This window comes from Mandrillus leucophaeus, unplaced genomic scaffold, assembly GCF_000951045.1.
Source record: "Mandrillus leucophaeus isolate KB7577 unplaced genomic scaffold, Mleu.le_1.0 Scaffold253, whole genome shotgun sequence".
Lineage (NCBI taxonomy): Eukaryota > Metazoa > Chordata > Mammalia > Primates > Cercopithecidae > Mandrillus > Mandrillus leucophaeus.
In genome coordinates this window covers 2,847,170-2,859,913 of record NW_012102621.1, presented here as the reverse complement: position 1 = coordinate 2,859,913, position 12,744 = coordinate 2,847,170, and the positions used below count along the sequence as shown (strand labels likewise).

Below are 12,744 nucleotides of genomic sequence, written 5' to 3'. Positions count from 1 at the left end.
ATGGTTCACAGGTAAGCGGTGTCATTGACTCCAGCCCCAACAGCCTAGGGATGTTTTGCTGACAGGTGTCAGGAAGGAGAGTCCAGAGAAGGCGGGATCGGTCCCTGGGGAATGTCCGCCTCTAAGTCCCACCTTTCGGTGCTTGTGTTCCAGGTGGCAGAGATGCATGGTGAGCTGATTGAGTTCAACGAGCGCCTGCACAGGGCCCTGGTGGCCAAGGAAGCCCTTGTGTCCCAGATGAGGCAGGAGCTCATCGATCTCCGGGGACCGGTGAGTGTTCCCCCAACCCTTTGTATCCGTCCAGCTTCTGCTGCCCACAGCCCAGGAGAAAAGCATAGAGACTAACAGAGCAAGCAACCATGTATCCACCGGCCAGATTTGCCCACATTCACCTCTGCCACATTTGCTATTTATTTTTTATGGGGAGGGGGTAGAATAAGTAAAATGTTACAAGTTCTGTTGAAGCAACATTTCATGCTTCTCTTTCTAGTCATCTGTAGTTAAAATTGGCGTATAGTTCCCCCACCCATGTTTCCATACTTTCCTGCATGGATAAATTTCCATGAGCAGTAAACACTCTTGGTTTTGTGTTCTTAACTTTTACCTCCATGACATTACTTTTGTATGTATCTGTTTGCCACTTGTCTTTGCTTATTTGTTTTTAATTCAATATTGTGGTTTGAGGAGTAATCCACATACATCAGGTACAAGGCTTTTCAACCACAGCACTGCTGATATTTTGGATCATGTAATTCTTTATTGTTGGGGTTGTTCTCAGCATTATGGGATGTTTAGCAGCATCCCTGGGTTCCACCTACTAGAGGCCAGTGGCTTCACCTCGCCAGGTTTTGACAACCACAGATGTCTCCAGATGTCGTCAAATGTCCTCCGGATTTCAGAACCTGGTAGAATCACCCCTGGTTGAGATCCGCTGATCTAGATCACTTGCTTGCTTGACTCTGTAGTTCTCTGTTGAATGAAATACCACAATATTTTTGGTTCAGTTGTGTCTTTGTAAACATTTAAGATGTCTCCACTATTTTGCTATTACGAACCACAACGCTGTGAGCATCTAACACTTGTCCTTTTGTGCAGACATATAATAGCTTCCTCATTTTACAACTTCTTTATTATGTAAAATGCCCACATTTAGGCAGGCTGTGTCATGCACACTTGTATCTCCTTTGTCAGGGTGGACAGTTATCTGTCATGGCCAATTGTGTTTCAGGTTATCTACGTCTGTTTCCTCCTTCTGTATCATTTCAATCAAATTCTGGGTATTATTTCATGTACAGACATCTTTGTGTTTATCTCTAAAAATACGAAAAAAATAAATACAATATCCTTATCACCCCCATTACCAGTAATCCCTTTATGTCATCACAGTCAGTGTTCAAATTTCCAATTGCGTCATACCTTTGAATAGCTTTTTTGATACAGGATCCACGTGAGATCCATGCATTGTGATTGGTTAATATGTGTCTATGTTGCTTTTCCTTTAAATTTTAAGAATTAGGGTAAAATATACCTAACATAACTTTTACCATTTTAACCATCATTAAGTGTACAGTTGAGTGGCATTAAGTATGTTCACACAGTATGAGGCCATCGCTACCACCCCTCTCCAGAACTGTTCCATCTTCCCTGACTGAAACTGTCCCCGTTAAACACTCAGTCCCTGCTCCCCACTCCCCCAGCCCTTGGCGACCATTCTACTTTGTTTGCCTATGAATCCACTACTGTCTTAGGTTTCTTTTCTTCAGCAGAGTCTTCTCTCATCTCTCTCTCTCCCCTTCTCTCTCGTAATTTGTTTACTGAAGACACTGGATTTGCCTTACAGAGGTTTACACCACCTCAGTTTTGCTGTTGGTATCTCTGTAGTGCGATTCGATATGCTGCTTCATTTCCTGTATTTCCTTCCATTAGAGGCTTGGATTCAGGTTTAATTTTGCTGATGATATGACTCTGTTGTTGGGCGGTGCTTTCTGTCGGGAGATGCATATGTTTGCTACCTTTTGTGATATTAGCAGCCATCTGTTATCACTTCCTGGGTCCATTACACAAACCTTTCTTTAAGGTCAGTACCTAAGTATGAAATTGCAGAGTTTTAGTGTATGGCATCTTAACCTTTACTGAGATTCACCATTTTATAAAGTAAAAGAACCTATTTATTATCCCTCTGTTTGTGTGCAAAAGTTCCTGCTGACACTGTTACATCCCTGCTGTGATATTTTATATATTTGTGTTTTCATCCGCTGTTCTGGCCCGTAACTCCCACAGCCCTTGTTGTAAGGTTGGAGGCACTTTAGGCCTCAGAAAACAGAATCTGTCTGACCTTCTCCTGCCCTCTTTTCACCTCTTCCTTTTCCTACCCAAGGCAAGACTCTACTCTTCCCCTGCTTTCCATAAAGAAATTGACCCACATTGTCTGTTTGTAGGTCGCAAGACTCCCATTTCAGAAGGGGTCCAGCCCCACCCCCGGGAGGAAAGAGTACTGCACAGAGAAGCCAGGAAGGATCTGGACAGACAGGCGCTGCAGGGTCTCCCCACTCAGTCTGTTAGTCTTAGACCCTACCCTTTTTATCCAATCACGTTGCTAATCTTGATTATCCAGTGATGTCTCCATAAAAGGCCCAGGAAGACGAGGTTCAGGGAGCTTCCAGGTAGCTAAACAGGTGGAGGTTCCTGGAGGTTGATACACGGGGACAGCGTGGAAGCTCCACACCGCTTCCCATACCTTGGCCTGTGCATGTCTTCACTGTATCCTTCGTAATATCCTTTGTAATAAACCAGAAACTGTGTTTCTCTGAGTTCTGTGAGCTGCTCTAGCAAATTAATGGACCCCAAGAAGGGGATGGTGAGATCCGCATTTTATCGCTAGTGAGTCAGAAGCACAAGTCAAACAACCTGGGGATTGTGGTTGACATCAGAAGTGAGGAGCGGTCTTGTGGGACTGAGCCTTACCCTGTGGGATCCGATGCTACCTCTGCGTAGATGTGTCAGAATTGAATCAGAGGATGCCCAGCTGGTATCCGCTGCAGAACTGATTGTTTGCTGATAGGGAGAAACCCCCACACATTTCGTCCCAAGAAGTCGTCTTTGTTGATGGTTGCAGTGTGACAGCAGAAGGAAGACGGTTCATGTTTTCCCACTCGTACCTACCAATGCCTTTTTGCATGAAATTAACTTGTGTTTCCCTGACCACAGATGAGGTTGCCCATCTTTTCATTTGCCTGTTCCCCATTCTGGGTTCCACATCTGACTTCTCACAGCCTTTGTCCATTTTTCTACTGCACAGTATTGGACTTTCTTGCTTTCTCACTGTTTTTGTATCTCCTTTGCAGTTACATGTATTTTACATATCCCCTCCTAGCCTATGACTTAATCTTTCACTTTAAATAAAAGTAGAAAATTTAAAACATATGTAAAAGCACAGGGAATTATGTAACAAAAACCCATGTCCCTGTCACTCAGCCTCAGTAATAATCAACTCAAGGTCATTCTCACTTTGCTCATACTCTGCTCATTACTTCTCAACTCAGATTATTTGGATGTATATCCAAGCCATCTTACACTTTCATTCATAAATACCCAATATTTACTGCTAAAATATATTCACAATACCATCATCACACCTTTTTTTATTTTATTTATTGTTTTGAGACTGAATCATGCTCTGTTGCCCAGGCTGGAGTGCGGTGACGCGACCTCAGCTCAATGCAACCTCTGCCTCCCAGGTTCAAGCAATTCTCATGTCTTAGCCTCCCGAGTAGCTGGGATTACAGGTGCCCGCCATCACGCCTGGCCAATTTTTGTATTTTTATTAGAGACAGGGTTTCACCATTTTGGTCAGGCTGGTCTCGAACTCCTGACCTCAAGTGATCTGCCCACCTTGGCCTCCCAAAGTGCTGGGATCACAGGTGTGAGCCACTGCACCTGGCCTCACGCCTATTTTTAACAGTAATTTCATGATATTATGAAATACCCAGTCAGTGTTCAATATTCTCCAGTTAGCTCAAAAGAGTTTTCCATGTCTTTGTGTTGATCAGGATCCTGATAAAGTTCATATAGTGCAGTTGGTTGGTGCCCCTCTTCAGGCTCTTTTAATTTGTAGATTCCATTGCTATGTCTCTTTTTTTTCCCTTGTCTTTTTTGTCGTTAGTGTGGAAGATACTTGGATCCTTGAACTGTAGGTTTTCCCAGGTAGGATTTTGCTAATTGTAATCCTATGGTGATGTTTGTCATATTCCTCTGTCCCTTACCTTTCCTTTAAATTGGTCATTTACTCTGGAGGCTTGACGAGCTTCAGGTTTGGTTTTTTTGCCACAATGGTGTCACAGGTGGTGGTATGTGTTTCCATCAGGAGGCTCATAAATGTTGGTGTAGGAAAGTACTATTTGAGGAGCCAGTTCACACCGGACCCCATTTGTTTCAGTGGGGCCAGTGTGCAAATGTAATCCCCATACCCCCACCCCCCACCATATTGAAAGCCTAATAGTGCAGTCCCTGACTGAGTTTGCTTCCCTAATTTCTGACACTCCAAGACTTTGTACATGTTTTTGTGGATTTCTTTAATTAGATAGTTAGGAGTTTCCTTAAGGGGAAGCATATTTAGGAAGGACCTGTTGTATACTAAGAACCCTTTCAGGGAGGTAATATCATCTCCATTTTGCAGGTTTACTGAGGTTCAGAGAAGGCTCCAGTAATTCTGTGAGTGTGTATGTAATAGTGCCTGGATTCAGACTCAGGTTTAATTTCAAATCCCATTTTCTTCAAGCTATACCAGCTCTAGAGAATTGCAGGAACAGGTATGGGAGAGGGAGCCCCTTGTGTTACCCATTTCCCCCAGCCAAGGTTCCAGCATCCCTGCAGTGGCCCTGCCACCTGTGTTGCACATTAGAGACTTGGCAACATCTAATCTGCCTCCTCTGAGAAAGGACAATGGGGTGTGGGGATGGAGGCCTGGCCCTGACCTGTCTCCCCGTGTGAGTGGAGTAGGTCTTGAAGGTGGGCCAGCCTCTCCCTTGTCCCTGCCCAACACCAAGGGTCCCAGCCTACTCCAAGGCTAGCCTTGCAAGAGGGGCTCAGTGGGCAACCAGGAACCAGACAGTGGTCCCATTTCTTAGGACAGGTTCAGTTTGACCCTGTGAGTGTCAGGTAGTAAATGGTAGGTGACTGTTGTCACTGCAGATAAATTTTTGGAGAGCAACATCAGTGTATCATTCTCATTGTGAATAATAAAGATGCCCAGTTAACCAGTACAAATGAATAACTGCTGATATTAATAGCTAATATTTATTAATTGCTATCAGCCAAAAATTTGGCTTCCCTCTTGAATGTTAGTAATTCATTTAATCCTCACGTGGCCTCATAGTAATTACTATTATGATGCCCATTTTGCAGAAGACAAAGCTGAGACTCAGAAACGATGTAACTCTCCCAACATCCCACACTGAGAAGTGGCAGTTCTGGGTCTGACTTAAAAAATTAGATTTTTGTTTTTTTAAATTTATTTTTTTCTTAAACTTTTTTTCATATTGTACAATAGGATATACTAATGGTAATATTTTTGCTTTTAACAGTTGGAAAGTATCAAAATTTTTAGATTCATGACAGACCTTGGCATCCCCATGCTAAAAAGTTAAGTAGTAAAAAGGGTAAAATAAATCTCTTCCTGTCTCTGACCCCCTGATTTTCCTACCCAGAAGCAGTAACTGTTACCAGTCTTGGGTTTCTCTTTGCATACATGAGTGACGCCTCAGCACGCTGTTTTCACGCGCCTATACATGTTAATAATGAGTAGCCTGCTGAATGCATTCTTCTGTGTCCTCCCTTTCCTCATTTAACAGTATGCTTTAAAGATCTTTTAATTTTACTTCACGAGTAGAACTGTCGTTCATTTTAAGAACTGTGTCTTGTTCCCTGGGGAAAACCATAATGGATTTCCCCAGGCCCCTGTTGGATGTTGCATGGTTTCCCGTTTTTGTTTTTACAGTAATGTTGGGCTAGCATCCTGGGTGGAAATCCTCACTGTAGATGAAATCCTGCCTTTAGACTGGAAGGCTGGCTGGCAGTCCACAGGGCTCAGTTAGACTGGGTGAAAACCCGGAGATCTTGCCCTGCAGGACTCTCGGGGCTTTGGAAAGGATGACCACCTCCTCCCAGCCTCCTCCACCTGCTGCCGGAATATCGCTTTTGAGGCCCATAATCCTTTCAGAGATCACGATGTAATTCCAACAATGTGTTGGGCATACCAACGAAGTATTTTCCTCTTTTATGACTTTGACAACTGAGTTGCAGAAGGATTTTGGTCGCTGCATCCCTGCCCCACCCCGCCCCACCTATGTCTCCTCATGCTCCCCCAGGGTGCTGGACCTCCTGCCCCGTGCTGCCTCCCACTCAGGGCCTTCGCTCCTGGCGTTACCTCGCCTGGAACACTGCTCAGTGCCAGAGCTGCATTTCAGCTCCACGCTTCCTCAGAAACCCTCCCTGACGCCCTGACAAGGTCAGATTTTCCATGTCGACTATGATGCCGACATGTGTCTCTCCCTTCCTGTCTTAATGTAATGTTACATTGATTTATCACTGATCAGTGTTATCTCTCCCGCGTCCACAAGGGCAAGTTTTTGTTTCTTTCTGCTCCCTTTGGGTTTCAGTGATTCACACGGTAGGTGTTCAGTAAATGTGAGTTGACTCACTGAGTGAATGAGCGAATGAATGAATGTCACCAGTAGGCCCCCAGGCCATGCCAGCCCACCTCTCCTCTGTGCTATGCTCCTTCTGCCTAAGTCTGATGCCCTCCAGGACAGAGACAGTCATTTACACAGAGGCAGTTCTCATGGCATCAGATCCTTTCCTCCGGCAGGCTGTGATGGCCAGAAGCGAGGAGCAAGTAAAACAGTCATTAAGGACCTGAAGGCTATCAGAAGAGCTCGCCGTTTGGACCGGGGTCCCCAGGGGATACCCCATTATTGCCTCAGGCCTGCTTTGGTTATCTCCCCAGAGTCAGACAGCCAGGGCAGAAGGAAGAAGGCCGTTTCCAGCTCAGTTTTCCTCCTGGAGTTGTCTTTTGCTTTTTTTTTTCCTGGCTTTTCACTGTGAGAGACGTGTATTATGGGAATCTCAGCCACTTCTCTCTTCCTTTCCATGGGGCCTGGATCCCTGACCACACTGCATTATAATGGCTTCCTCCCAGACCCCAGGGTGTTCGAGTGACTCAGGGTCAGGACTGTCTGCTTTAGGTGGAAACCCAAAGCTCCTCTTCTGTCTGCTGGGAATAGACATGGTGCTGACCGTAGCGCGAGGTTCTGTGAGGTTCTGCCAGTGAAACAGTGCTCTCTGTGCTGGCCCTCATGACCCATTTCCGACTCCGATCCCCCGTGCCTAGCACCATGCCCAGCATGTAGTAGGTGCTCAGTAAATGTTTGCTACATGATGAGTTCATTTTCATACAGAGAGGCTGAGCGCATAGACCAAATGAGAGTTCAGAAAACAGAGACGAGCAGGGTTAGTGTCCTTTCGGTGGTATCTTTTTCTGATACAGGTTGAGTAGCTCTCTTCTGAAATGTTTGGGACCACAAGTGTTTCAGATTTCTTTGCATTTTGGAATATTTGCATTACACTTGTGGGTTCAGCATCCCTAATCCAAAAGTCTGAAATCTGAGGTGCTCCAAAATCTAAAATTCTTTGGGTGCCAATAGGATGCTCAAATGCTCATTGGAACATTTTGGATTTCAGATTTTAGGATTAGGAATGCTTAACTTGTATCACTATATATACTTTACTTTTTTTTAGAGACAGGGTCTTGCTCTCTTGCCCAGGCTGGAGTGCAGTGGCACCATCATAGCTCACTGTAACCTCGAACTCCTGGACTCAAGCAGTCCTCCTGCCTCAGTCTTTGGAGTAGCTAGGACTACAGGTGTGTGCCAGCAAGCCTGGCTAATTATTTTATTTTATTTTATTTTATTTTTTTTAGAGGCAGGATCTCACTACATTGTCCAGGCTGGTATTGAACACCTGGCATCAAGTGTTTCTCCTGCTTTGGCCTCCCAAACTGTTGGGATTACAGGCGTGAGCCACCAGACTTGGCCTGTGTATCCTTTTAAGCTAAGACACTTATTTTTAAGGAAAAGGAGTTTGGGATTAAGGATTGAATTTGTCTCTCTCTTTTTTTTTTTTTTACTGTGAGTATTTTTAGGACTCTTATTATGTTTTTCCCCTTTGGTATAAGATGTGAATGAATGCTGGAGATTTTTACCTTTTAGCAGGATTTGATTACAGTCTGGGAGAACAGCTCCTAGTTTGAATAATAAATAGAGACAGGGAAATAGAACCTTGTAAGACTGCAAGTTGTAGAGGTCAATTAAAGGCACAGCGCAGTGAAAGCTAAAGGTGAAGCCACTCATTAAATGCAATTTGTTCCCGTGGCGGATGCAAACACGAGCTCACTTTATATAATGGACATTGGATTCCTCTTTTTTTCAGCCTCTTTGGCAAGGCTCTGTTTCTCTGTCCCTAGTCCCGTTTCTGATCATCTCCACTTAAGCAGAAAAGATGGTCTGGCTTGGTATGACTTACTGCCTGTGGAACCACTGCCCTGACTCCAAGCATCCATGCTGTCGGCTCCTTCCCCCGGCCCCCACTCTCTCACTCGTCCCCTCCCTTGTCTGTACCACCCTTTGGTAGAGTTTTGCTGTGTGTTTGTTGTGCATTTTTTTTCCTTGCACCCTCTAGACAGTCCTTATAATTTTCTGGTTAGGCTCATTTTTCAGCTGAGCAAATGAGGTACAGAGAGGTTTTGTGGCTCACCCAAAGGCACACAGCTTCTTGGCAGCACCTGAATGTAAACCCAGGATTCTGTTGTTCCATACCACCACACTGCTCACTCTTTTATTTTACGTTTTCCAATTTCAAGCAAAATTTGGTGTCTGTTGTGCTCCAGGCACAGCACTCTGGATGGGTTTAAACATTCAGATGCTTCTGTGGTGAAGCTCTCAAACATGCCCATTCTTGATCTGCAAAGTGAATCTCTCCCTTTCTTATCTCTCCTTCTCACTTCATGCATCAGGAGTTACGTACGTGTGTGTGTGTGTGTGTGTGTGTGTGTGTGTGTGTTTAGCATACTCATGACATGGTGTTTATGTCAGAAAGGTTCTTCAGAGGCCGGGCACAGTGTCTCACACCTGTAATCCCAGCACTGTGGGAGGCCGAGGCAGGTGGATCACTTGAGGTCAGGAGTTCGAGACTGGCCTAGCCAACATGGTGAAACCCCGTCTCTACTAAAAATACAAAAATTAGCCATGCATGGTGGTGTGTGCCTGTACTCACAGCTACTTGGGAGGCTGAGTCAGGAGAATCACCCTTGAACCCGGACAGTAGAGGTTGCATTGAGCCGAGATCACGCTGCTACACGCTCCAGCCTGGGTGACAGAGCAAGACTCCACCTCAGAAAAAAAAAAAAAAGGCTCTTTGGAAACTTGTAATCTAGAGAAGGCAGAGTTTCCCGAAAGCAGAACAGTGATTGAGTGGGGGGTTTGCATAGTTGCTTCATGTATTTTTTAAAAAGGAACTGGGGTTCTGTGATGCAATAAGCCTGAAAAATGTTGGATTAAAGATAGTTAGATGGTCTTCTACACTGTGCGATTTCCCTCAAGGGTCACACACCAGGGTGCTCCATGACTCTCCAAAAGGGATGGGCTAGGTATAGTAGCATTTCCCAAAATTATTTCCCCAAGGAACACTATTGCAGTCATTATTTCGCAGAATTATTTCCCTGAGGAACATCTTCTCTTAGAAGATGGTCATGGAACTATTTTCCGAAGAGTGCATTTGGGAAAGGTAGCGCCATTGAGTGTCATGTTTTTTATTGATGTACTAGCTAGCGGGGAGCTCATCAGAGCCTACCTTATCTCATGAGCCTGCCCTGGCATGGAGTCTGCAGGGCCTGGAGGAGAGGAGGTGACATAGCGTGGCTGTGGGGTGCAGTGGGCCTGCCTGTGTTGAGTCCCAGGTCCAGCTGGCCTCCCACCCACTCACCAGCCTGGTCAGGGTTTGATCTAAACAGCACTGCCTTTCCCAGGCACTTTGGGTCTCTGCCACCTGGGCTGTCTCTTACCTTCTGCATTTTCTCCCACTCTCTCCGTTTCTCCTCCTGTTTTTGTATCTTTGTTTCTTCTTTGGTCTCTGTGTGCTTCTCTTTTTGTTGTTCTTTTGTGTCTGCCTTTCTCTCACTCCCTTTCTCTCCTTTTGTTTCTCTCTCTGCTTCTTTGTATTTGTCTCTCTCTCTCTCTCTCTCTCTCTCATTTCCTCTGTCTCTCCCCCCGCCTGATCTATCTCCCTCTGTGTTTGCAACTCTCTCCCTCTCCCTTCCCTTCTGCTCTCCCATTGTCTCCAGTTTAATAAACATTTACGTTGCTGTATTTTGCCATGATAATTGCTATTCATTGCAATTGCCTGAAAAACTACAAAGCCTTTCCATCTCCCCTTCATCATCCAAGCCTTGTGTGTTTTGTGAGGGTCCCTGTGGAGTGGGCCATTGCCTGCCTTCCACCGTATGGCTGGCCCCTGATGAGTGTTTCTGGAGCATTTTGTGCTGTGGCGCTTGCCACTCTGCAGTACCACTTGGTGTTGACTTTTCCATTTTCCCCTGTGGACCAGGAGCTTCCCTGAGACAGAGACTGTTGTCCTCATTTTCCTACCCTCAGAGCCTGGAACACGTAGTCACTCAGGGAGCACATGACGTATACATCTGAGTGTGCACCTGGAGTATCTCTGGCAATGCTCTGTTCACTAGCACGTTCGATTATCGAGAAAGCTGCCTTCCCGTCCTGCTCGATAACACCCCATGTGGGTCCTCGCTGTGAGCCGTCTTTGTTTCCTGGGGCACCTTGTTTCCTCTGAGATGACTGAGCTGATGGGAGAGAAAGATGAGTAATTTCACATCCAGGGATGAGATAGATGGAAAAACCCCATCCCAAGTTTTGTAATAAGTTTCGCTTTAAAATAAAATGCTCCCTGGGACTTTCTTGGTATCTTTAAAACCTTCGGAGGGAGTGATCTCATTTGAGGGCTGATGCTATTTAAGTATGGAAGCTTAATAAGAAATCTATTTTTCTGCCGGGTGGCGCTTGCCGCATAGCTAATGATCAAGTACCAAATTGTCTGCTGCCCCGCGGCAACGTTAAACTTCGTGTTCCAAATTATAAGAGGCTTTTTAACTCAGCGGTTGGACATCCCTGTTTTAATCGTCTGCCGTCTTGAAGGAGATTATTTTTAAAAGTGCCATTTAAGAGGGGCTACTAAAAATATATCTCACATAGAGGCTTAACTCAGAAATATTAGTCTTTGACACAAAATCATTTGGAAAAATGCTTGTGGAACCCACTTTAAACCTCTCAGATCCAGAGAAGAAAAGCCTGTCTTTGGGCCTAGCTGTGTTTTCCTTCCCATGGCCAAATACCCCAAGTGATCACATGCTCCTTGCTGTTCATGCAGGTACCTCTTGCACCTGGGGGGAGTTGGAAGTATTAAACTCACAGATCTTTCTTTTCTGATGCTCCTGTGTTAAACTCTCATCCTTTACCTGGCTTGCTCATCACCATGGGTCGTCAGTTCCCCCTGGGGACCCGTGACGGTCTGGACTCTAGGGTTTGAGTGGATAGAGTCTGGTTATCCAAAGCATCCAGGTGTGGAACTTTACACTTCCCTGAAGATCAGAGTTTCGTGTCTGTGGGCAGATGCAGTGTATGCAAGCTTAACTTTAAAGTTGGTCCTGTGTTGATTCAAACAGAAAGCATTGTCAAGGTGCAAAATGATCAAGATTTAGAAACTTGGTACTGTGTAACGACTTCAGCTGTGAGTCGAGGGAGGCATTTTCCACACTGGATTACGTTGCCTGTCAGTCACTTGTGTTTTGTGTGACTGTTTTACGCAGTGTGAGGCAGACTGCGGAGATGTAGTGGATATGGAAAATACAGTCTCTGCTTTTGAAAAGGTCAAAGCCCAGAGTATATTTCGTGTGACTTGTGTCTCTCTGGCTTCACTTCATGGGGGTTTGGCATGGAGACAGAGGTCCTGCTTGGAGAATGCTGAGGTCTTGCCTGCTGTGGATCCTGAAGGACTAGAAGCCGGGATCGGAAGGCAGCTTTTGACCCCTCCGCCCCACCTGTCCTGTCTTCTCTTCTCCAGCATATGTTTGTGAACACGTGGTTTGAGTTTGCCACTCACAGCCTCACCTGCAGGAGAAGTGATGGGCAGTGACTACCAGGATGCTTCTGGGGCTCACCTGCCCCCTGTTCTCATTTTAATTACCACCCAGTCCTTCTTGAAATGGCCTCTTTGTTCTTTGAATTTCATCTGAACCAGGTGCTCAGATTTGGATTCATCAAAATCCTGAGCTCATGACCCACATTCGTTATTGGTGCAAGAAGGCCTGCTCTTATTGAATACAAGTAAGCTTCCTCTGATCTCATTCTTTGTCTCTTATGGAAACTGCCCCAGATTCCACTCACCTCTCCCACAGGGAGGAATCTCAAGACCGTGGTTCTTTGCTCCTTCTTGGTATGCATGTTATTAGCATGTTCGTTTTTTGTTGTTTTTTTTTTTGAGACGGAGTCTCGCTCTGTCACTCAGACTGGAGTGCAGTGGCGCAATCTCAGCTCACTACAATCTCTGCCTCCCAGGTTCAAGCAATTCTCCTGCCTCAGCCTCCTGAGTAGCTGGGATTACAGGCGTGCACCACCACGT

The 12,744-nt window shown here is 45.4% G+C and overlaps 1 protein-coding gene across 1 annotated transcript in view; it reads left to right on the top strand.

The window, feature by feature from the left end:
• SNX29 (sorting nexin 29) overlaps positions 1–12,744 on the top strand; it is a gene marked incomplete at its 5' end in the record, with an annotated part of 600,769 nt that overhangs the window by 373,114 nt on the left and 214,911 nt on the right. Inside the window, one exon of the mRNA XM_011983676.1 lies at positions 154–270. Within this exon, the coding sequence (XP_011839066.1) occupies positions 154–270 (117 nt within the window). The remainder of the gene's footprint in view (positions 1–153; positions 271–12,744) is intronic.